The sequence below is a fragment of the Oncorhynchus kisutch genome, linkage group LG4, assembly GCF_002021735.2.
Source record: "Oncorhynchus kisutch isolate 150728-3 linkage group LG4, Okis_V2, whole genome shotgun sequence".
Taxonomy (NCBI): Eukaryota; Metazoa; Chordata; class Actinopteri; order Salmoniformes; family Salmonidae; genus Oncorhynchus; species Oncorhynchus kisutch.
Window position 1 is genome coordinate 61,734,063 of NC_034177.2, and position 26,726 is coordinate 61,760,788.

Here is a 26,726-nt window from a genome sequence, read left to right on the forward strand (position 1 = left end):
TGTACCGCAAGAAAGCAAAGGTAACTAAACAAAATGACTATCGCCCCATAGCATTCACTTCTGTCATCATGAAGTGCTTTGAGAGGCTAGTTAAGGATCATATTACCTCTACCTTACCTGACACCCTAGACCAGGGGTGGGCCATTCCAGTCCTTGAAGGCCTGATTGGTGTCACAGTTTTGCCCCAGCTCCAGCTAACACAGAAGAGTGTGACACCAATCAGGCCCTTGAGGACTGGAGTTGCCCACCCCTGCCCTAGACCCACTTCAATTTGCTTACCAATAGATCCACAGACGATGCAATCTCCATCGCACTGCACACTGCCCTATCCCTTCTAGACAAGAGGAATACCTATATAAGAATGCTGTTCAATGACTATAGCTAAGCATTCAACACCATAGTACCCTCCAAGCTCATCATTAAGCTCGGGGCCCTGGGTGTGAACTCCGCCCTGTACAACTGCGTCCTCGACTTCCTACCGGGCCATCCCCAGGTGGTGAAAGTAGGAAACAACACTTCCACTTTTCTGATCCTCAACACAGGGGCCCCACAAGGGTGCGTGTTCAGCCCCCTCTTGTACGCCCTGTTCACCCATGACTGTGTGGCTACGCATGCCTCTAACTCAATCATCAATCAAGTTTGCAGACGACTCAACAGTAGTAGGCCTAATTACCAACAATGACGAGACAGACTACAGAGAGTAGGTGAGGGCCCTGGGAGTGTGGGGCCAGGAAAATAACCTCTCAATCAATGTCGACAAAACAAAAGAGCTGATCTTGGACTTCAGGAAAAAGCAGAGGGAGCACGCCCTCTCCACATTGACGGGACCGCAGTGGAGTAGGTGGAAAGCTTCAAGTTCCTTGGTGTATACATCACTGACGATCTGAAATGGTCCACCCACACAGACATTGTGGTGAAGAAGGTGCAACAGCTCCTCTTCAACCTCAGGAGGCTGAAGAAATTTGCCGCGGTACCTAAAACCTTCACAAACTTTTACAGATGCACAATTGAGAGCATCCTGTCGGGCTGTATCACCGCCTGGTACGGTAACTGCACAGCCCGCAACCGCAGGGCTCGCCAGAGGGTGGGGCGGTCTGCCCAATGCATCATCGGGGGAAACTACCTGCCATCTAGGACACCCACAGCACTCGATGTCACAGGAAGGCCAAAAAGATCATTAAGGACAACATCCACCCGAGCCACTGCCTGTACACCCTGCTATTATCCAGAAGGCGATGTCAGTACAGGTGCATTAAAGCTGGGACCGAGAGACAGAAAAACAGCTTCTCTCTCAAGACTGTTAAATACCCATCACTAGGCGGCTTCTATCTCAAGACTGTTGAAAATCCATCACTAGGCGGCTTCCACCCGGTTACGTAACCCTGCCCCTTAGAGGCTGCTGCCTTATATATATAGACTTGAAATCACTGGCCACTTTAATAATGGAACACTAGTCACTTGAATAATATTTACATATTTTTGCTTGTATACATGTGTATATACTGTATATACTCTATTCTACTGCATTTAATCTTTGCCACCCCGACATTGCTCATCCTATATATTCCATAATTCCATTCTTTAACTTTTAGGTTGTGTGTGTTGTGGTGAATTGTTAGATATTACTGCACTGTTGGAGAGAGAAACACATGCATTTTGCTTCACCCGCAATAATAACTACATAATTAACATCTGTATGTGACAAATAACACTTGATTTGATACTAAATTGCCTACTAATTGTCTACTAATTGTCTACGCCATTTTCACATATTTTGATATTAGGGTAGTGCTGGTGATGATGAATATGAAGTTGAAAAAGGGTGACATCTCCCTTTAAACTGTTGAGCGTGAAAAACCCAGCAGCGTTGAAGTTCTTGACACAAACCATTGCGCCTGTACTACCATACTCTACTGCCATACCCCATTAAAGGCATTGCAATCTTTTGTCTTGCCCATTTACCCTCTGAATGACACACATACGCAATCCATGTCTCTGTTGTCTCAAGGCTTAAAAATGATTCTTTAACCTCTCTCCTCCCCTTCATCTACATTGATTGAAGTGGATATAACATCAATAAGGGATCATAGTTTCACCTGGATTCACCTGGTCAGTCTATGTCACGGAAAGAGTAGAGTGTTCTTGATGTTTTGTATACTCATTGTAAGTTTAAGTATTTTCTTTGCTAGACCTTAGGATAATGTTTGCTCCATAAATGTTGTTGTATATATCTGAAACTACAAAAACATGCCAAAATGCGAATGAAATTAGTGCTGGATCATTATATATTATAACAATCGGACCCTTTTTTTCAATTATTGCCTAAAATGACCCAAATCTAACTGCCCGTAGCTCAGGACCTGAAGCAAGGATATGCATATTCTTGATATCATTTGACAGGAAACACTTTGATGACAAATCAGAGCAAGATTACTGAATGTAAGTACACTATTTACCTTCAGAGGTGAATGTATCAAAACAGTTGCCATGATAAAAGTGTTTTGTTGTTGTGCAAACAATAGATTGGTATTTTTTTCTGTAACAGCTACTGTAAATTGGATACTGCAGTTAGATTAACACTAATGTAAGATTTCTGCCTATATAAGACATGTCTATGTCCCAGAAAGTTGGCTGTTGTTTACAATGTTTTCTAGTGACATTACTGCATATTGAGCAACAACTGTCCCGGTTTAGGAATACTGATTCCTTCGAGGTTAAACACATGTTGTTGTTGGACAATAAATGTAAAGAATACATGCCTTTAACAATTATTATTATTTGGGGGGTGCTTATATTTGTCCTATGAATTGGAAGTATGTTTTTTGCTTATCCCAACTCCCCCGAGACACCCTCAGAGAATGGGTTCAAGGCCAGGGTCAGCGACCTTGCAATAATTTGGTTTAAGTGCCTTACTCAAGAGCCCATCGACAGATGTTTCACCTTGTCGTCATGGGGATTCGAACGGTAACATTTATTATATGTTGACGTGCACCATAAAAACACAAAAACAAAAAACAAATGGAACATTTTACTTGCTTGATGTAGAAACAGGTGTACAGTTTTGGGACACTCAGCTGCACAAGGTGGTTGTGTTACCAGTGGGTTGCTTTTGACAGTAAGGCACTGGACTACAGACATATAGGTTTGAACCTAGAAGAAGACCAAGAGACGACAGCAGGCAAGAAGGAGTCGATCGGATGGGTAAGAGGAATGTCCAGTTGTCCAGAAAAGTGTGGTAAACTGTGAGATGTCTGATATACATGAATAAAAGTGTATTAGTACACTTGATGCACCATGTAAACTTCATTCACTGTGGCAGTCTGCCTGTGTGATGACATGGCATATTATCCAGAGCCACTGGTTGGATTGGATTTACTGCACTCACGCCAAAACTCATACTCTCTCCTTCCTGTAAAAGTCTATAACCAACTAACCAACTAACCAAAACAACTTCTGTGGTAATTTATTAAACAACTTTTGGAGCTTATGATTCTAAAGGTCTAAAGTAGTCCATGTCTAAGGTGAAAACACTTTTATTCATGTATATCAGACATCTCACAGGTGTGTCAACTAAAATATATATCCCAGACAAAATTGAAGAATTGGACAAGTGGACAAAGTGAATATAAATTGGTGCTTGTGTCTGTAGCTGTTGGTATGAATTTGAGTGGACAAGATTGAAGAATTGGACAAGTAGACAAAGTTAATATAAATTAGTGCTTGTGTCTGTAGCTGTTGGTATGAATTTGAGTGGTTAGGTTACATACAATGCATGCTGACAGAATGGCTGTGAGACAGAGAGAGACTGTTGCTTTTCTCCCTTTGCTTCTGGTACCACTGAAGGCCAAAGTCTTCAGTCAGACAGCTTGAAGATGTGTCACCATCCAGGCCAATCTCACAGCATGCAGTGGCCTGATAGGAGATGACAATGGATGCATTACGTACCTTTCATCACCAAAGCCGTGTTAGTATTCACTGCACGTTGCTGAACAATTCATGGCTTTTGTTAGTGTCATTAATATATGAAAATTCACATATTCAGTTCAAAAGCATTGACTAATACACTACATGACTAAAAGTATATAGACATCTGCTCGTCGAACATCTCATTCCAAAAATCATGAGCATTAGTATGGAGTTCGTCCCCCCTTTTGCTGCTATAACAACCTCCACTCTTCTGGGAAGGCTTTCCACTAGATATTGGAACATTACTACAGGGATTTTCTTCCATCCAGCCACAAGAGCATTAATGAGGTTGAGTACTGATGTTGGGTGATTAGGCCTGGCTCGCAGTCGATGTTCCAATTCAAGCACAAAATCATCTAGAATGTTATTGTATGCGGTAGCGTTAAGATATCCCTTCACCGGAACTAAGGAGCCTAGCCCGAACCATGAAAAACAGCCCCAGACCATTATTCCTCCTCCACCAAACTGTACAGTTGGCATTATGCATTCTTGCAGGTAGCGTTCTCCTGGCATTCACCAAACCCAAATGTGTCTGTCAGACTGCCAGATGGTGAAGCATGATTCATCCCTCCAGAGAACGCGTTTCCACTGCTCTCGAGTCCAATGGCGGTGAGCTTTACACCACTCCAGCCAACGCATGGCTTTGCTCATGGTGATCTTTGGCTCGTGTGCAGCTGCTTGGGCATGGAGACCCATTTCATGAAGCTCCCGACGAACAGTTATTGTGCTGACGTTGCTTCCAAAGGCAGTTTGGATCTTGGTAATGAGTGTTTCAACAGAGGACAATTGATTTTTATGTGCCACACGCTTCAGCACTTCAGAATAGCTGACCCAAGTTTTTGAAGCATGCCAGGTAATCTGGAGATACGTCATTTTCAGCAGCGGCCCACACTGATTGTGATGCTAACCACAATAAAGATGAGCCCAATAATGACATTTCTGGTTTGCCTTTAAAATAAAGGTCACACATCAAACAGATACAAATAGTGGAATCATGCCATATTTGCATTAAATAATGCTTATCAATCGCACTGTGGTTGTATTAGACTTCCTAATTGCTTTGGGGCATACTCATATTTCACTGTACAACCTTATCTATGGATCTTGGGTCCATGAAATGGGGTATCAGCCTACTCAATGACACCTGGAAAACACAGTTGTGAAGAGTTTACACATATTAGCATCATAGTTCTTATTGCCGAACTTTGACTGTTTTTGGTCAAATTAACTAATTATTGTCTTGTTGAATTTCTATCACAATCTAAACTTGTTATGCATTATCTAGTCCAAATATGCCATGATTCTACAATTTGTATATGTTTGCGGCAGTTTCAAAGCGAACCACAAATTCTACTATTGTGGCTAATCGTTATTGTGGCTAGCTTTGCATAGGTGGTGCAAAAGCAGGCCAAAGCATTCAAGCAAAGTGCCGTGACATTGATCGACCAATGGTGTGTTAGATACCACCCACAGACTTTGATTGACACCCCCACATTGTCATATTGGAGGAATAAATACAGAAATAAACAAATATATAAATGAATAAAATGAATTAAAGTTTGAATAAATATATAATACATATATAAATAATTAAATACATATATATATATATATAGTCAGTAGTTTTCTTGGTAATTTATTTAATTATGTGTGAATTTATTTATATATTCATTTATATATTTATATGTGCATTTATTTCTTTAATTCTAATTATGGCAGGTTTGGTCTTATATTTATTATCATATTATAGACACTTATTACAGTATTATAGACACTATGTCCTTAGATTTCTTATGATCTTCTATGTAGAAGAATCCCTTACTTTCTAATAACTCTTGTGTAGCTTGTGACCGTCATGAAGCAAAACATGTTCGTGTTTGTGAGAGTCTCAGCTTTTCATAAATAGTTTTCAATAGTTTATATGGCAAACTCTTCGGACTCCACTGACGTTTTTGTAAAAAGACCCAGCACCTGGCCCTTATCTAACAAACACCACCCTAGCACAGCCCCTGTAATTACACAGACTAATGGTTGGTACCAACGGATGGAGAAGAAATACAGTAGGCTAATCCAATGGTACAACCCAAAAGAACAAACACTCAATGCTTAACCCTTGTGTTATCTTAAGGGTCAAAAATGACCTGCCACTATGTTTAAAAGAAAAGAAAACCCCCTAAATGATATTTTTTCAACTTGAAATTTGTCGACTTTTTCTAGAGTGACCCCAACATTACAAAAAGTTAAACATTACCTTTGTTCATATTTCCATGAAAGCTGTACATCACCAGGGTTCATTTTTGACTTGGCAGTTATAAAATCATTTACAAACCACAAAAACCACAAAGATACAAACACACACAATGAGACATTGAGATTATGTGTGCTACTGATTGAACTCAGACAAAACGATAGTTACCGGCGTTGTAACTCGAGCTCCATAGGGGAGCTCTGCTCCTAGTGGTTCACCCTGCTGCCTAGGCAACGAACAGCCTGAGAGAAAATTATGCACACACCTCCAACCAGGAGTACAGGTGACCCTATATTAGGGGACGCTTCCCTTCAATCAGCATCCCGAAAAATTATCTTCAGCGAGTCTGGGGGCTTTAAGTCCTATGGGGTGCGGCTCCACTCATAGAACTGGAGTTACAACGCCGGTAACTATCATTCTATATCGTGGACCTCTGCCCCATAGGGGAGCCCTGCTCTAGTGGTTTAAGGTGGAGCGCCGCGTTCCCAATAGAAACCATTTCACTAGAGGGTGACTGAAGACGGTGTCTCTGCCAAAACCCTCATGACAAGCTGAAATCGCTGCCATGAACACCTTGATGGTGGCGGGTGAGCGCTGCTTGTCAAACATGAACTGTATTAAAGAGAGCACACTCTCAACCTGACAACACACGGGGGTCCACATTTTCTGTGGCACACCATTGTGAAAACACATTCCATCTGTTGGCATACATCCTGTATGTGGAACTGGCATGCAAGCCCTGTATGGTTCTAATTACCGAATCAGATAACGCACGGCGGACTCTTTTTCCAATTCACAGCGAACCCCAGACGTGTGAGGTCAATCACTGTGTCATGTGTGTGATCGCCAGCTCTGCTGATGGGGCAAAAACCAGTAGGTTGTCTAGGTAGGCTAATATCCTCCACACATTTGGAAAAGGTGCGAGGTAACTGGGCATACGCTAATGGCATTCTCGCGTTGTAGGGGGGGGGGGTCGAATTGAATGGCATAACCCTTCTTCAGCGTCTGACTTAGCCAGGAGTAGAGGGTAGAGGAGTAGAGGGTGCCATTCCCAATATAGTGCTCTGAGAGCGGGAGAGCGCAAAGCTGTGGTACAGACAGTAAGGACCTGTATTCCTCTATGGCCCAAGCCGCCACTGTCCCCCAACACTGAAATGGTGGGACAGCCCAGGGTGGGCTGTGAGAAGCGGGGGCGCCGACACTTCGGTTATATGTGTAACCTTGTGGTTCCAGCCCCCCGTGAATGCAGCACGGGTCTGAGCGACACTAACTGAGGCGTCTGCCTGAGTTAGTGTGCCGTCTCCCAACAGCGATTGCATGATCGGCCCAACATGGGACTGTGTACGCAGGCTGCTCTTTAAACCCTTAGCTACAGTGGCTTGCGAACGTTTTCACCACTGGAAAGTTTTCACCACTTTCACCATTGGAAAGAAAACACTGTGAAGTTTGTAGAAATGTTAAAATAATGTAGGAGACTATAACACAATAGACATGGTAGGAGTAAATCCAATGAAAAATGAAAAAAAAAGATTTTGTTTTTTTAGAGACCATGCTCTTACAATGGCATGTAATAAGGGCATACTTGTCACGAACGTCGTCGGGGAAATGACCGGACCAAGGTGCAGCATGGTGAGCGTACATTATCCTTTATTAAGTATGTAGCCAACAAAACAAGAAACACCAAAAACGAACGTGAAGCTGACTAGGGCTATACAGGCCACTAACACAGACAACTACCCACAACTAAGGTGGCAAAACAGGCTGCCTAAATATGATTCCCAATCAGAGACAATGAAAGACAGCTGTCCCTGATTGAGAACCATACCCGGCCAAACCATAGAAACAGAAAAAATAGAAATAAAGAAACTAGAATGTCCACCCTAGTCACACCCTGGCCGACCCCACTCCACCTCTGCCCCCCCCCCCACTTTGGTGGCGCCTCTGGACTGGGGACCCTCGCTGCAGGCCTCGGACTGGGGAACCTCGCTGCAGGCCTCAGACTGGGGACCCACGCTGCAGGCCCCAGACTGGGGATCTATACTGGAGGCTTCATGCCATGAATCCTCACTACAGGCTCCGGGCCATGGACCATCACTGGAGGCTTCGTGCCATGGATCACCACTGGAGGCTTCATGCCATGGATCATCACTGGAGGCTTCAGGCCATGGATCATTACTGGAGGCTTCGTGCCATGGATCATCACTGAAGGCTTCGTGCCATGGATCATCACTGGAGGCTTCGTGCCATGGATCACCACTGGAGGCTTCATGCCATGGATCATCACTGGAGGCTTCAGGCCATGGATCATTACTGGAGGCTTCGTGCCATGGATCATCACTGAAGGCTTCGTGCCATGGATCATCACTGGAGGCTTCGTGCCATGGATCATCACTGGAGTGAGGAGACATATGGACACCCTGGTGCGTGGAGCTGCCACAGGGCGTACCAGGCTGGGGAGACATACAGGAGTCCTGGTTCTGGGAGCAGGCACAGGACTCACCAGGCTGGGGAGACATACAGGAGGCCTGGTTCTGGGAGCAGGCACAGCACTCACCAGGCTGGGGAGACATACTGGAGGCCTGGTTCTTGGAGCAGGCACCAGATACACTGGGCCGTGGAGGCACACTGGAGGTCTTGAGCGTAGAGCCTGCACAACCCGTCCTGGCTGGATGGTTACCTTCGCCCGGCAAAGGTGGGGCCCTGGCATAGGACGCACTGGGCTGTGCAGACGCACAGTGCCTGACCAGTACCACGGTGCCTGACCAGTACCACGCTCTCTACGGTAAGCACGAGGAGTTGGCTTAGTTCTCCAACCTGACTCAGCCAATCCCCTCATGTGACACCCCAAAAATTTTGGGGGGGGAGTGGCCTCCCGGTCTTTCATGCCAGCCATGACCCTGTGTAATCCTGGGCTCTTTTACTCGCTGCCTCCACCTTCCTCGCTGATTCCACCTGCTCCCACAGCAGGCAATCCTTTCCCACCAGGATATAATCCCACGTCCAGGATCCTTTCCCATTCAGGATGTCCTCCCATGTCCATTCCTCCAGAAAACGCTGCTTCTCCCGGCCACGCCGCTTGGTCCGTTTGTGGTGGGTAGTTCTGTCATGAACGTCGTCAGGGAAATGACCGGACCAAGGTGCAGCGTGGTGAGCGTGCATTATCCTTTATTAAGAATGTCAACAAAACAAGAAACACCAAAAACGAACGTGAAGCTGACTAGGGCTATACAGGCCACTAACACAGACAACTACCCACAACTAAAATGGCAAAACAGGCTGCCTAAGTACAATGATAGACAGCTTTCCCTGATTGAGAACCATACCTGGCCAAAACATAGAAATGAAGAAACTAAAATGCCCACCCTAGTCGCAATACTGAAAATTTGCTTGCAGGATGCAATTCATATGGCTTCCACAGGGTGTCAGCAGTCTATGTTCAAGGTTTCAGGCTTGGAACTTCCAAAACAAATAGGAAATATCAGTTTTACTACAGGGACACAGTTTTGGAAATCCATCTTTGCTTGCGACATGAAGAAAGGACGGAGCACGCCCAATTTTTCAGTTTTTGATTTGTTAAAAAAGTTTGAAATATCCAATAAATGTTGTTCCACTTCATGATTGTGTCCCACTTGTTGTTGATTCTTCACAAAAAAATACAGTTTTATATCTTTATGTTTGAAGCCTGAAATGTGGCAAAAGGTCGCAAAGTTCAAGGGGGCCGAATACTTTTGCAAGGCACTGTAGCTGGGACCCTTTGGATGACAAATCAGAGGACGATTTTTAAAAAGTAAGAATATTTCATCGCTATTTGTGAATTTATGAAACCTATACCGGTAGAAAAATATTTTGATGTGGGGCAGCGTCCTCAAACAATCGCATGGCATGCTTTCGCTGTAATAGCTACTGTAAATTGGACAGTGCAGTTAGATTAACAAGAATTTAATCTTTCAACCGATATAAGACACTTATATGTACCTAAATGTTTAATATCCATAATTTTTATGATTATTTATTCGAATTACGTGCCCTCCAGTGTCACCGGAAGTTGTCCCACTAACGGGACTCCTAGCCCTAAAGCATGGCACATCTAGCCACTGAGATTCTTGCCCATTCTTTGAAACAAAACTGCTCTAGCTCCTTCAAGTTGGATGGGTTCTGCTGGTGTACAGCAATATGTAAGTCATACCATAAATTCTCAATTGGATTGAGGTTTGGGCCTTGACTAGGCCATTCCAAGACATTTACATGTTTCTCCTAAACCACTTGAGTGTTGCTTTAGCAGTATGCTTAGGGTCATTGTCCTGCTAGAAAGTTAATCTCCATCCCGGTCTCAAATCTCTGGAAGATTTACCACCACCCATCATTCCTTCAATTCTGACCAGTTTCCCAGGACCTGCCGAAGAAGAACATCCCCAAGAATGATGCTGTCATCACCATGCTTCACTGTGGGGATGGCGTTCTCGGGGTGATGAGAGGTGTTGGGTTTGCGCAAGACATTGCGTTTTCCTTGATGGCCAAACATCTCAGTTTTAGTCTCATCTGACCAGAGTACCTTCTTCCATATGTCTGGGGAGTCTCCCACATGCCATTTTTTTTACTGAGATCATTTAACAGATCATGTGACACTTAGATTGCACACAGGTGGACTTTATTTAACTAATTATTTGACTTTTGAAGATAATTGGTTGCTCCGGATCTTATTAAGGGGCTTCATAGCAAAGGGTGAATACATATGCATGTATTTTGTGTATGTCCATTAGATGAAATCCAAATAAAAATCCATTTAAATTACAGGTTGTAATGCAACAAAATAAGAAAAATGCCAAGGTGCATGAATACTTTTGCAAGGCACTGTTCTTCACTCCTAAGAGTGTGTAGTGTAGGGTTTTTGTGAGGTATAGCATGATGGCTCATTAAGAGCGTCTGTCTTGCTTTCCTTATGTCATTCCCACTCACAACGTGCCACTGTGTGTGCTCAGCTTCGCACTCATAGTGGGCTGTGCTACATACAGAGTGGTTAGAGGAAGAGAGAGAGAGATAGAGAGAGAAGAAATCTGAGCGGTCCAATTTTTGTTATGGAAAAGAGGTTATCTTGTGAAGAAGTCAGATGGAACACATTCTTTATTAACAAAGACACATTGACTCCTCCATCCCTTTGCAAGGGTGGGGGATGAACAGTGGGCGCTGTCACAAGAAGTGCTGCGCTCTCTTCGGTCCTCTGCACCTCGTCCCGTCATGGTCGTTGTCTCTTCTGAGTGCCTCTCGGCTGCCAGGGCGAGAAAATGAAAACCTTTCTTGTCGGTTTAGCCTCTGTCTTCTTGGGTTCTGCCGGAAGGGCAGGGCCCGCTCTTGGTACACCAGGTGCTGCTGCTCGACGGGCTCTCCGTCTGGCCAGGAGCTAGCCACAAAGTTGGTGATGTCCTCGATTATCTTTTTGGTCTTCCTGTGACATCGGGTACTGTAGGTGTCCTGGAGGGCAGGCAGTGCGCCTCCGATGATGTGTTGGGGAGACCACACCACCCTCTGGAGAGCCCTGAGGTTGTGGGCGGTGAAGTTGCTGTACCAGGTGGAGATACAGCCCAACAGGATGCTCTCAATTGTGCGTCTGTAGAAGTTTGTGAGGGTCTTAGGGGCCAAGCCAAATTTCTTCAGCCTCCTGAGGCGAAGAGGCGATGTTGCGGCTTCTTCACCACACTTCACCACATTTCAGATCATCAGTGATGTGTACGATCAGCTCCTCCGTTTTGTTGACATTGTTCCTGGCACCACTTCACCAGGGCACTCACCTCCTACCTGAAGGCTGTCTCGTCATTGTTGCCAATCAGGCCTACTACTATTGTATCGTCTCCAAACTTAATGATTGAGATGGATGCCACACAGTCATGGGTGAACAGGGATTACACAAGGGGGCTGATCACGCACCCTTGTGGGGCCCCTGTGTGGAGGATCAGCGAAGTGGAGGGGTTGTTTACTACCTTCACCACCCGGGGGCGGCCCGTCAGGAAGTCCAGGACCCAGTTGCACGGGCTGGGTTCAGACCAAGGGCCCCAAGCTTATTGATGAGCTTGGAGGGTACTGTGGTGTTGAAGGCTGAGCTGTAGTCAATGAACAGCATTCTTACATAGGTATTCCTCTTATCCAGATGGGATAGGGAAGTGTGCAGTGTGATGGCAATTGCATCATCTGTCGATTTATTGTTGCGGTATGCAAATTTCTTTGGGTCTAGGGTGTCAGGTAAGGTGGAGGTGAAATGATTGTTAACTAGCTTCTCAAAGCACTTCATGAGGACAGAAGTGAGTGTAACTAAAATGCAACTTACAGTAATAGAAGCATTAGAATGAGCTATGTCGACAATACAGTAATATATAATATAATCGTTTCTTGAGGCCCTTGTGTTCCTGCAAACTCTATAGCCTATAACTGTCATGACACTTCAGTTGTAGATGTGTGTTGAGGATTCGTTGATGCTAGTGATTTGATGCTTGTGACATTAGCCTTATTGAGAGGACAGCTATGGAAGGCGGGTACAAGTCTTAGAGTGGTTTGTTGGGAGGATTATAAATAGATAAAGAGAAACTGTCTCTGCCACTTCAGAGTGTGAAAAGACTGAGGTGTCAATAAGGTGCTGTATTTTATTTGCAATGATGTTATCACAAATCACAGCCATGACTTTGCATTTTTGTCTAACTTTTTCACTTAAAAAATGCATTAGCTCCACTTGCTGCATTTATCTGAAAATGTCTCTGATTTGTGGTGTCGTATAGGGATTATTTGAATTACTTATAGTGTTTATAGAGTTCTCTCTGGCATGTTAAGAAAGTTTTAGATGATGAGTCATCACTTATTGACAATTCTGTTAGGAAGTTTGGAAAACAAGATATTGCTAGATGCAATTACACGTATCACTTAGTATAGTAACAGTATGTGGACTTGCCCACTACAGTATGTTCAGGTGTGTCATCTTAGCCAACAAAGCAACTGTTCCCCAAATTGCTCAGGGAAATAGGAGATCGGAGCTGTTAAAGACACCACATTAAATGAATCAGGAAAACAGGTATTTCTAGCTGCCGTACTATAGCTAACTTTAAAGGTGTTTGTAAGCACAGCAACACATCTGACAACTCAATTCTTTCATATGGTCACCCTCGTCATCTACTTGTAAATATCCATGTATATTTGACATGTTCTTTACACTTTTTCCTCACTCAATAGCGTCATAAACTGTCTGTAACTACACATCAGGTATACACGCTTACTGTAGTAGATGAAGGTATCTCAGCAACTGTTGTTGTTTAGGTCGCAGAACTGGAACACAGCCAGGGTTTCTAAGTACAGCCTTTAAAAAGGCCATCCGTCTTTATTTCCAAGAAGTCATCGAAGGGCACTTTTAGAGCCATTCCGTTCGGTTGGAGTGGATGCTTAAAGCTAAGTAAGAATATAGTGTTGTCAAGGCATACCATAAAAAATCTCTTTGCTGGGAGAGAAAGACTCTGACATGCTGTCATCTCTTTTTCCGCTGACTGAGGTTTATTCATAGGAAGTATCTGCCTACTGTAGACGAAAGAAAGCCTCTAAACTGATGCCATTATGAGCTGACTGGACTGTAAAAGCTGCTTCTCCTTGGTATCGGAGCTCTCATCCTAAATTAGCTCCTGGAGCACACACTTAGATAAACCCCTTGGTGTTTGAGACTTGATTGGAGGTAAACTGAATATATGCTGATGATTTTCCCCCTCCAGTTTTGCTATTCATGACACACACTTACGTGGTGCAGTCGAGTACATTTTGCTAGCACAGCAGAGGCTAGCTCAGATATTCACTTAACCACACTGACTTAGTATTAGGCAGAATTGTGTTGTGGCATCTTTGCGTTGCTAATTAAGGACGTTGAATAAAGTAGTGCCCATTCAGCAGATAGTAATTTGCTGTGTGTTTCCAAAAAGGCTACAAATCCTAGCTATCTTTCTCACGTTGCAGCTTCTGTCTCTCATTGAATCAGAATGTGGAACTCAGAAAGATAGGCCTCAGTCCATTGCGTTTCACTTTAACTTACTTTAACTTTTCAATTTGGCACATAATGATATTTATACTCAGTCGCAAGTCATAATATTGGTAAATCATTAGAGGGAAGTGTTTTTCAATCGGCTTGCGCAAGAGATTGGCAGTGATTATGTATGCCTGTGTCAAAGTGGCCATAGCGATTTCAAAGCAAATCACGCCCTGAACCAATCTCTCACAATAAAGCTGTGACTTTATCTAACAACGTGAATGCCCCGCCCACCTGAGGATCTGTCTTTTTCAGCAATCTATTTCCTGTTTTTCAGCGGTGCAAAATCCACTCGTCACTTAAATCTTGCTGGATTGATTACTTTCATTTTACTCCTGCAACTCTTTTATACTCTTGCTTCTGCCTGTCATTTTTCCACGCTAACCTTACGACCACGGAAATGTTTGTAATGACCTGTCAAACACACCCCGGTAATAGCTGAAATGGGGTCAATGGAATACATTGGCTTTCCATTGCATTTATAAGCTAAAGCTTCGTCAAGGGGACTGTCAAGACTTCCACCTAAGGTAGTTCCTCTCCCTGTTCGGACAGCGTCGCCGGCCTACTAGCCATCACCGATCCTTTTTTCCTTTTCTGTTTGTTTTGTCTTTGGTTCTTTCACACCTGATTTCATTTGCCTTAATTTCTGTGTGTATATATTTACCCTGTTCCCTGCCTAGGTTTGTGCGGGATTGTTTTTTATTTTGTGATGTAGCTCGGTAAGGTTGTGCCCTATTTTTTGTTTCACGCATTGAATAAGAGTGTGTTATTTAGGAGATTGGTTTGTTCCTCCTTGCGTGAGTAACGGGTGTCTCTGTTGTCGAGGGCGTTTGACTTTCGGATTGTGCCATACTTGTATTTGGTGTACTTGCCTATTAAAAACACGCATCTCAGACATCTCTGCTTTCCAGCGCCTGACTCCTCCACCTACCTCAACATTGTCACAGGGACTTAACGCATCGTCTCGACCCTTACAGAAAGAGAAGAGATATTGTTTTGTGGAATTGAAAAAAGTATTAATTTAACACAGTTCAAATGTTTACAAATTAGATGCACTGAAATTAAAGCAACTTCCGAAAATGAACACTCAGATCATACAACTCACCATCTTGTAGTCCTAAAAAACTGAAATAATTTACCTCTGGTTGGTTCAACCATTCCTATGGGGAAAACGAATGGGGATAGAGTTTTGGGATAACCACCGAAAATAAGGCCTGAGGTTAAAACAGGTTTAGGAGATCTTGTTTTCTTCTATGAGATAATATCAGTCAGTTAACATGACCTTTATGAATTATCAAGCCTATTATGTGCCTTACGTGCTTTTTTAAATTACATATAAATGCTTTAAAATTCACAAAACGGTAATGTTAGCTGACGAAGATTATCTCATAGAACAAAACGCTTAATCTATGCCTGTGTTTACCACAGACCTGATTTTTGGCTTTTAACTCCGATGAACTCCATTCATTTTTCCATAGGCTTTGTCCAACGATCCATGGCGGAGTTAGTGACTACAAAAAAACGCCATTACTATTGCTCTCTATGTTGACGTTATGTCTGATCTTGTGCGCATAAAGTTTAGATGGATGTAATCTAGAGCCAAGCATGTAGACTTTTTATTGAAGGGTACCCTGCTATTGATACACTTTTTGAATTATGCAAGAGAACGCGACAACAATTAATGAGGCAGTCTAGACAGCACAGGTGAGTCCTGGAAGGGTAGACCGAGCAAGTGTTTGGTGGTTGCACCTGTTACATCCCTTTAACATTAATATATTTGTATATGCAAATACACCCGGTGTATTTATGCCAATTCAGCACATACTTTTCTTTATTTTAACACAAAACACATTTATTAAATACCTTACACAATAAGAAAATGTATATGAGTGCATTCTAAGAAAATAAAGTGCAATTTGACAACACAATGAACACCTGAATTCCCACCAAAATCCCTGCAAATGTTTTATGTGTTGTAATTCAGTCAATATCTGATTGATTATAAAAATTATAAGAGTTTGGAGTATCTTCATCCATTTTCCAGCTGTTGCACATTTTACAATTGTTTTTCAAACCTTTTAACAATTTCGATGACCGTTGCTACTTTTTCTCCAGTCAGACTAAACATGTGAGCAAGAAACTGTGTCGGCACGGTATACTTCCCCTCTGTGCTACAGCTGAGCTAGAGAAGCATTCGCATGAATTAGCATGCCCTGTTGAGCTCTAAATGGCTGTTGTCTAATTCCTCGCCCACTGAATTAGAAACAATGACCTTTTGCTGCAGACTTCTCCCTCTGTTTTTCCTCTCCTTTTTCTCCCTTTGTTGCCCTGCTGATTTGTCGCTCTGAAAATTCAGATGGCGGAGGTGGCGGCAGCGCACAAGATCAAACTAGGTGCCTTGCCGTGGCCAGAGCTTTAAGACACAGGGGCCATTTTGTTCTTGTCCAGCCTTGTTGTTAACTGTGAGATGGGCACTTATGACTGCATGATTTTGGGCACCTGTTGATCAGGAACTGAAATAAACATGTGGTTTGCCTCAGTGCCCTGGGCTGACACCAACAGGGTTACATAGAGCCACCTAAGCCCAGGTTCTGAGGGGCATGCTGCTCCTCTGTACAATACCTATGGGATCACAATCAGGAGTAACTTCGCTATAACCTTTAAGGGCCAACCAGACCCGGCGCCAGGATAAAGTGACGAAAGGGGCAGTTGAAATCGGTGATGGGGGTCACAATTTTGGGGGGTGCTTGCATTGGAATTATATTGAATTCTGCTTATATCACGCTATACCACAATAAACATAATGTTCAAATGCAGAGACTCTGAGACCTTGAGCGCTGGCGTGAAATCTGTAACCCATCTCCGTTGCACTGTATCAGCACAATGGACAGCACCCTACACAGTAAAGCAAAGCCTATTTGGCAATGGATATAGGCCACAAGATATAATTTTGAAAAGAATAATGGGCAAACGTTACACAATCCAGGTGTGAAAAGCTCTTACAGATTTACCCGTGAAGACAGCTGTAATCGCTGCCAAAGGTACTAATACAAAGTAGTAACTCAGGGGTGTGAATATTTATGTAAAATAGATATTTCTACATTTCATTTTCAATAAATGTGCAAACATTTCTAAAAAAAATTGTTCACTGTGTCATTATGGGGTATTGCGTGTGGATGGGTGGTTTTATTTGTGATATCCATTGTGGCAGTGGCAGATAAACTGGTTAGCGCTAAATAGGCTAATAACACTAATGCCTTTTACAGCTAGCTAAGAAGCTATGTAAACTACTAGTGGTTGGGCAAAGCAGAGTTGAGTGAAGCAGCTTCAACCGTAAACTTGACCCCGTCCTTATAAATCGTATAAATAAAAAATGTATTTCTCGTATTTCATGTAGCCTAGCAAGTGTATCTCGTATTTCACGTAGCCTAGCACGTTATTCACGTAGCCTAGCACGTTATTCACGTAGCCTACCACAGATGAGCAGCGTCCCCCCCCCTCCCACTTTTTATGGAAAGGAGTCATACCTAAGCGCCCAGTGGCTTTCCATAGCCCCTCTACACACAAACACACACTCTGTTGCGAGCTCTGACCATGGTGCTGATAAAGCGCAGTGTACTCTTTGCTCCTCCCATGTCTAGTGGAAAAGCCACACTGTTGATCTGAGAATCTAGTCGAGCAGTTGGGTTCCCTTGATTTGGAAATGTTCATGATTTGGATATGCTCCGTAGATCATCCTCTCAGGGAAGATGGTTCCAATTAAAATCAAATCCTAGCAGAAGAATAGAGGCCTACAGATCTCTTCTCTGATTGGTTGGTTGAATCAGGTCTTCAGGCCTTGTGGTCCAGAAAGAGTTTGCTGAGGTTGCCCTAATAGGAATTGACATATTTCACTCAGCTTATCTGGCATTCAAGGGCACATCTGTGGTAGATACGTCTCAAAGCCTCGGTACATGTCAGATAAGCACGACACGTATACCCATGAATCTATTAAATAGCCTTACAATAAAAAAATGATATTCACTTATGTCTGTCTATCTGTTCACTGCACACATTTCTGCTGACGTTGAGAGGCAGCCATGCTCAGTACGAGTGCTCTTTATTACAAGTCGAAAATGATGATTCACATAAAAGTGAATGCTTTGCTGACAACCGAGGCAACAAAAAGAGTGCTTTTGAACTTCATTACACAGCATAAATTGCCTGTTTGAATAATAAAAAAAAGTCAAAGCCAATTAATAGGCAAGGCAGGTCACCCGTGATACAAGTCAGTATTCGACATCCGTCCATGTCTGAGGACGTCGGGAGATGACGTAGATTCCGACCACTAGGGGCAACAGTGAGAGCTGTTACCTTCAAGTAGGTTTCGGTTTAGCTAGGGTAGATAGTCAAAAGCACCTGCCCCTGGTTTGAGAGGTTGCATGTTTGAATCCAGCAATAGAATGTTGTTTTTTACGTTTTTGATTTAAGCCTACCCCAAACCTTAACCCTTACCTTAATCATTAAAAGTTCAGTCCTAACAATAGGAATTCAGAGTTAATGCCTAATCATTTTAAATTGTAAATGCCGAAACGTAACCTTAAACACTACAAAATTTGAAATTTGGGAGAAACTTCTACATTTTGAGTAACATGGATGAACGTCTAATTCTGCTGTGAGACTGTGAGAGCTTGTTGAAAGGCTCCCTGCTCCCAATGGTCAGGCTGCCATGTAACGGGTATCCAGTGTTACTAAAGATTGTCTCCTTTAATTATTTCCTGTTTCGCTGTCTGGTGACAATAGTCTTAAAGTGGCACTCTAGTCTCCTTTTCATCTCATTTAACAACGGATTTACCGGTATGTCATGACATATAGTGCTTTCAGAAAGTATTCACACCCCTTGACCTTTCCACATTTTGTTCCTTTACAGCCTGAATTTAGAATGGATTAAACTGAGATGTTTTGTCACTGGCCTACGCACAATACCCCCATAATGTCAAAGTAGAACCATGATTTTTGAAATGTTTATTCATTAAAAATGAAAGCAGAAATGTTTTGTGTCATTATTCAACCCCTTTGTTATGGCAGGAGTACATAATAAGTTGCATGGACTCACTCTGTGTGCAATAATATTGTTTAACATGATTTGTAATAATGGCGCCAGAGAGGATGGCTGACGTTTTATGGGCTCTTAACCAACTGTGTTATTTTGATTGTTTTTTTTTCACATTTTTTCAAACTTATTTTGTACATAATGTTGCTGCTACCGTCTCTTATGAATGATTATTCACTTTGAATTGGATGAAGAATTTTTCTTTAATGAGTCAGAAGAGAGGGATTTACTCCAGACACCCAAACAGGCCCTCATCCCCGTCATTCGCAGGAGAAAGTGACGGAGGTTTCACGGAAGGAGATTGGAGTGCCTTGTGAGGATCGGGTGACGAGTGGCTAATCTGCCTTTGCCATCGGTACTATTGGCCAACGTACAATCGCTGGATAATAAAATGGATGACCTAAAAGCACGGGACATTGAAAATTGTAATATCTTATGTTTCACCGAGTCGTGGCAGAATGACGATACTAATAATATACATCTGAAGGGTTATACATTGTACCGGCAGGATAGAACAGCAGCCTCTGGTAAGACAAGGGGTGACGGTCTATGTATATTTGTAAACAACAGCTGGTGCACGATATCTAAGGAAGTCTCAAGGTTTTACTCGCCTGAGGTAGAGCATCTCATGATAAACTGTAGACCACACTATCTACCAAGAGAGCTTTCATCCATATTCTTCATAGCTGTCTATTTACCACCACAAACGTATGCTGACACTAAGACCACTCTCAATGAGCTGTATACAGCTATAAGCAAACAGGAAAATGTTCATCAAGAGGCGATGCTCCTAGTAGCTGAAATCCATTTGACCTAATTTCTACCAGCATGTTAAATGTGCAACCAGAAGGAAAAAAACTCTAGACCACCTTTACTCCACACACAGAGATGCATACAAAGCTCACCCTCACCCTCCATTTGACAAATCTGACCATAATTACTTCCAAACATTTAAGCAGGGAACACCAGTGACTCAGTCAGTAAAAAAAGTGGTCAGATGAAGCAGATGCTAAGCTACAGGACTGTTTTGCTAGCACAGACTGGAATATGTTACAGGATTGTTCCGATGGCATTGAGGGGTACAGCACATCAGTCACAGGCTTAATCAGTGCATTGATGATGTCGTCCCCACAGTGACTGAACGCACATACCCAGAAGTGGATTACAGGCAACATCCGCACTGAGCTAAAGGGTAGAGCTGCCGCTTTCAAGGAGTGGGACTCTAACCCGGAAGCTTATAAGAAATCCCGCTATTCCCTCTGATGAACCATCAAACAGGCAAAGGGTCAACTCAGGACAAAGATCAAATCATACTACACCGGCTCTGATGCTTGTCGGATGTGGCAGGGTTTGCAAACTTTTGCAGACAACAAAGGGAAGCACAGTCGAGAGCTGCCCAGTAACACGAGCCTACCAGATGAGCTAAATTAATTCTATGCTCACTTCGAGGCAAGTAACACTGAAACATGCATGAGAGCAGATTTACCAGTTCTTGCTGTGAGATGTTACCCCACTCTTCCACCAAGGCACCTGCAATTTCCTGGACATTTCTTGGGGGAATGGCCCTAGCCCTCACCCTCCGATCCAACAGGTCCCAGACGTGCTCAATGGGATTGAGATCCAGGCTCGTCGCTGGCCATGGCAGAACACTGACATTCCTGTCTTGCAGGTGAGGACCAGCCTTACAACAGGCCTACAGGCCCTCAGTCCAGCCTCTCTCAGGCTGTTGCATACAGTCTGAGCACTGATGGAGGGATTGTCCGTTCCTAGTGTAATTCTTGTTGCCATCCTGTACCTGTCCCGCAGGTGTGATGTTCGAATGTATCGATGTATCGACCCTGTGCCGTTGTTGTTACACGTGATCTGCCACTGCAAGGATGATCAGCTGTCCGTCCAGTCTCCCTGTAGAGCTGTCTTAGGGGTTTCACAGTACAGACATTGCAATTTATTGCCCTGGCCACATCCTCATGCCTCCTTGCAGCATGCCGAAGGCACGTTCACGCAGATGAGCAGGGACCCTGGGCATCTTTCTTTTGGTGTTTTTCAGAGTCAGTAGAAAGGCTTCTTTAGTGTCCTAAGTTTTCACAACTGTGACCTTAATTGCCTACCGTCTGTAAGCTGTTAGTGTCTTAACGACCGTTCCACAGGTGCATGATCATTAATTGTTTATGGTTCATTGAACAAGCATGGGAAACAGTGTTTAAACCCTTTACAATGAAGATCTGTGAAGTTATTTGGATTTCTATTAATTATCTTTGAAAGACAGGGTCCTGAAAAGGGGAGTTTATTACCTCAATTACCTTGACTAACCGGTACCCACATACATTGACTCTGTACCGGTACCCCCTGTATATAGCCTCGCTATTGTTATTTTACTGCTGCTCTTTAATTATTTGTTACTTTTATTTCTTCCTTTTTTTAGGAATGTTTCTTAAAACTGCATTGTTGGTTAAGGGCTTGTAAAGTAAGCATTTCACACGTGACAAATATATTTTTATTTTATTTTATTTTGGAATGACTACTTCATGTCTGTACCTCACACATACAATTATCTGTAAGGTCCCTCAGTCGAGCATTGAATTTCAGACACATATTCAACCACAAAGACCAGGTACATGGGGTAGAAGGGTACATGTTGGTAGATGGGTAAAAAAATTAAAAAGCAGACATTGACTATCCCTTTCACACCCAGTCAGCAGTACAAAGATACAGGTGTCCTTCTTAACTCAGTTGCCTGAGACCAATGTAAACAGTTTAATGACTGTGATAGGAGATCGCTGAGGATGGACCAACAACATTGTAGTTACTCCACAATACTAACATAAAGTACAGTGAAAAGAAGGAAGACTACCGAAAAATGAAATATTCCAAAACATGCATCCTGTTTGCAATAAGGCACTAAAGTAAAACTGCAAAGAAATGTGTTGAAGAAATTTGCTTTATGTCCTGAATACAAAGCATTATATTTGGAGCAAATCCAATACAACACATCACTGACACTCTTCATATTTTCAAGCATGGTGGTGGCTGCATCATGTTAGAAGTATGCTTGTCATTGTCAAGGACAAGAGAGTGTCTTTATGATTAAAATAAACAGAATAAAGTTAAGCACATGCAAAGTCCTATAGGAACCTGGTTCAGTCTGCTTTCCAATAGACACTGGGAGACAAAACGTTCCTCTTTTTGTTCTCTATTGCTCCTCTATTTTTCCTCAAGGAAGAGGGGGTCTGATGACATCACGGACAGGGGAGGCTGATGACATCACGCAATCCCAATCAGAAAAACTCTTTGAATGCCCTTGCAGTTGTGCCTAATAACACTATTTGCTCAAAACACATTTATTTACCCTTTAGTTTGTGTACTTCACTGTATTTATACATTGGATATCACTTTTCAACAGTAAAATTGAGAAAAAATTTATGGAGGACGTCTTTAAGTCACTTTCTGTCCCACAGGGGGAAGGAGTACGGGCACGATGTGGACTTCCTGTTGACCATGCCTGAGATGGGAAAAGAAGAGGGGCTACTGCTTCGTGTGATCGACAGACTTAGAGACCAGGTAAGTTGGTGTACTACTGCGTACATAAACATCTCAATGTAATAACAAAATTATAGCAATTATACACGATATACAGTACAAAAAGAAATATCAGTCTCCTCAGAGATAGAAGGTTACAGAGTGGTTAGTTACTCTTTACCAAGATCAATAGTAAAAAAAAAGCACAGCACCGTGGTATTTGGATTATGGCATCCTCAACGGTTTTAAGACATTGAGTGGAGTTTCGAGTTTCACTTCAGTAAAGGTTGGAGTGTGGAGTTACGGTAAAGGTTGACTCTACCTTAGAGTCTGTTTTATTATAAAGGTCAATTCTACTTCCTTGCATCCTTGAAATGTCAAGACATCAAACTAATAGTTGAAAAGAGCTTAAAACCCTTGATAGCAGCTTACTCAGTGCTGACAAAGAACAAATGTTTTGTCTCCCACAAGGTATGGAAATTGTGATTCCTCCCCCCACCATCCTAGTGCACACAAGCTACCGCAACGACAGAGAATGATGTGCCTAACGCTCTTAAACATAAATGAAATCATTCTTTTCAGACACAGAATTCTCAGAAAAAGGATGAAAATAATGATCACAAAGTACAATAGACAAAGATTACGAAAGTCTATCCCCTGTTTGTGGAGTTGAGGGTAATAAGAGCAGAGGAGAAGACAAGAGGGCTGAGGAGAATTGGGTTCGTGACCTGTACAGTGTGGAGAGGGAGAAAATGATTGGAGGAGAGGATGATTACAGAGCCAAGTGCATATGAGTTGACACGTAAAGGAGGCAATAAAATAAAATTCACACCAATATCGAGGGCCTTGGTAACGAAAATTATTACAATTTGGCCTTAGTTTATACAGTTTGAGAGAGTGAGAGAGAGAGAGAGAGAGAAGTGAAACAGCGAGGGGGGGAGGGATGGGGTGGGCTGAGACAGTCATCCCTCCTCAATGGATGTCGCGTTGGAGAGGCTAAAAAGAGAGGAGTGTTTGATGAAGAGCAGGGCTGCGGGTCTTGCTGCAGGCCTCTCTTTGTCATCGCTGCCTGTGTTTAAAAATACATCTCCCTCCCTCCTTCCACCCCTTCCATCCGCCCCAGCCTTCATTTGCTTCAGAAGGCCATCCTGCTGATAATTACCTCCTATGCTAACGTGTGCCCTCTTATGCACGCACGCACGCACACACACACACCCGCGCGTGCGCACGCACACACAGGTCTAAGGTCTACAAAACTTGCTGATGGTTACTGCTGGTTCTTCCCACCCTTGGGAGAGGAGAAGAGAGGGGAGGGTGGGAAGGAACTTCCCCATAATGGTTCCCTTGGCACGGCGGAAGAATGTGACGAGTCCACGGGGAAGGGAACACCAGAGACCGTGATTAAGTGGAGGTAGCAGAGGTTGACTCTAAGTCGTGTAACCTTGTCATCTGTGATCTGGTCCTCCGGGGGCCACATGTCTTTGCCGAGGCCGAATATCATGGCCATTTTTTCAACTTTAGCCTGGGGGAGGTAAAAAATACATCCATCTTGAAATGTCCTTGTTAAAAGGGGCTTCATCATTTTTTCTGTTGGTTATGAAAGTATAACTTGGGGGCACGTGCAAGCTCAGCCAGACTTTTCTATAGTAGATGGATGAGATGCAGCTATTTGCCCTGGTAATAGCAACAGAGAACGTGAGAGAGCGATGCCTCATCCACCATACACTAATCATCCACTCTAACTGTCCGGGTGGTGGTTGTAGATTAATTGCCATGGTAGTACACGCTTGCTATTTTTCGCCTTCCTAACACAGAAGGCTATCATGTCCTACCACCAGCGGGTGAGCAAAGTTTGCCGCTTATGACGAGATTTGCATCTCTGGTGAGTTGATTTGCATCTAAAAGCAGGCGCCCCACCAGTAAGGCCGGTGAGCAAGTCTGCTGTCGGCACACCAGAATCGTATCGGAAGGCCACCTGCCTGCTGCTTGCTCGTTGCTAACTGGCTAAATTGAGTACTGATGTAATGATATTATATGATTATGGATATATTGGACCAAGGGCTGCATGAATTAGTTATGTTATGGGATTTGAGTCACGTAAGCTGAAAACTGTGAGGTTAGGACCTGTATGTATGGTAGATTTGCCTTCTGGTTGAATAACCCATTCAGTGAGAGACTATGACCGATCACCATGATACTGGGGTTATTGGAAAGTCAGGGAAATTTTTTGGGTTTAATAAAATCACAATCGATGCAGCCCAGTCGGCAGTCGTTTATTCGCTGTCCCGCTATATTTAGAATGGTGAAGTTATGGCTTGCCGTGGCATTTTATTTCCATGACAATTTCCAAATGTCCACTAGGGGCAACACGAGTGCCTGTTACCATCTAGTAGGCTCGCAACAAGCTAGCGCAATGGGGATGAGGTTGAGGGTGGGCTTAAACCGCAAGCTATGGCTCCAAGCATTGAGGGTTTAATCCCAGTACAAAAGTGAATCATATTGTAACTTTTGTATATCTGTTTTAACCCTATCCCAAACCTTAAACATAACCTTATGTCTCCATTTGCTATGGATGTCGTGTTGCCTAAAAGAGAACTGCAGCTGATTTTTTTTTTTTACTTGTACTGACATTGGATGAACACACACGCACACACACACACACACACACACACACACGCACGCACGCACGCACGCACGCACGCACGCACGCACGCACGCACGCACACACACACACACACGCGCTTACACACACACACACGCGCTTACACACACACACACGCTTACACACACACACACGCACACACGCACGCACACACACACACACGCTTACACTCTCACACACACACACACACACACACACACACACACACACACACACACACACACACACACACACACACACACACACACACACACACACACACACACACACACACACACACACACATCCTTCCCCCACACAAACACACACATACTGACTTTTAAAAAATGATTCACTTTAATTTCAGCAATCAGACCGGACCGTTCCGGTAAAGCTCTGAATCAAAGGAAAACACGGTTCAAACACAGCCTGCTAACACACGCTAATCTGGGGCTTGAAGGGAGGGTTTGAAGTCTCTCGCTCTGAGTCAGAGCGGATATGACATTAGATCACAGCAGCCCGTGTCCTGTCGCCACCGTGACCGCCTCTCGCTTTGTCCTCTGGGGCATGTGGCCAGGGTGGCAGCCTGCTTGTCAGCTGTTTGTCACACACTTGAAAAGTACGAAACCAAATAAATAATCAAATAAGAAAAAACGCTGACCTTTTAGATCACATTTGACAAGCCACACAATTGCGTTTGTGTTGTTGTTTTTTCTCTCTCCGAAAGGCACAGCTTAACTTCCTTCAAAGATGAACTCCCTGCAACACGTCCGCCTCTGTAATTCCCTCTGTAAACAGTTATGGCGAAATAAGCTTACTTTGGGATGCTTGCTGACATTACCTGCTGTGTAGGAGATGATTACAGCGCTGCGTTGCGCTAAACAGCCCTCAGCGCTGCCGAGACGGAAACTTTTAAGACGTCCCCTTTTTTTTACGGTGGATTTGTGCATGTGTGGCCGGAGGCTTCATTAAATGAAGGGCCCCCGTGTTCAGACACTTAATGGTCTGTAAAACTGTTGCCTACTCATTAATCCTTTGGCTCAAGGCATCCTTAGTGATTCAAAGCTCAAAAGGAAGGAAATGTACAGCCAGAAAGGGACAGAAATATCTAGCGGTGTATGAATAAGTGGCCTACATTAAAGCGTTTTAAAAGATGTATGTTTCTCTTCATCAACCGACTTGTGACAGGAAATTGCCTAGGCTATACATTTTGATG

General features: G+C 43.4%; 1 protein-coding gene across 1 annotated transcript in view; it reads left to right on the plus strand.

Annotated features, from left to right (window-relative positions):
* dntt (deoxynucleotidyltransferase, terminal) overlaps nucleotides 1-26,726 on the plus strand; it is a 142,869-nt gene that overhangs the window by 85,748 nt on the left and 30,395 nt on the right. Inside the window, exon 8 of the mRNA XM_020479920.2 lies at nucleotides 22,809-22,911. Within this exon, the coding sequence (XP_020335509.1) occupies nucleotides 22,809-22,911 (103 nt within the window). The remainder of the gene's footprint in view (nucleotides 1-22,808; nucleotides 22,912-26,726) is intronic.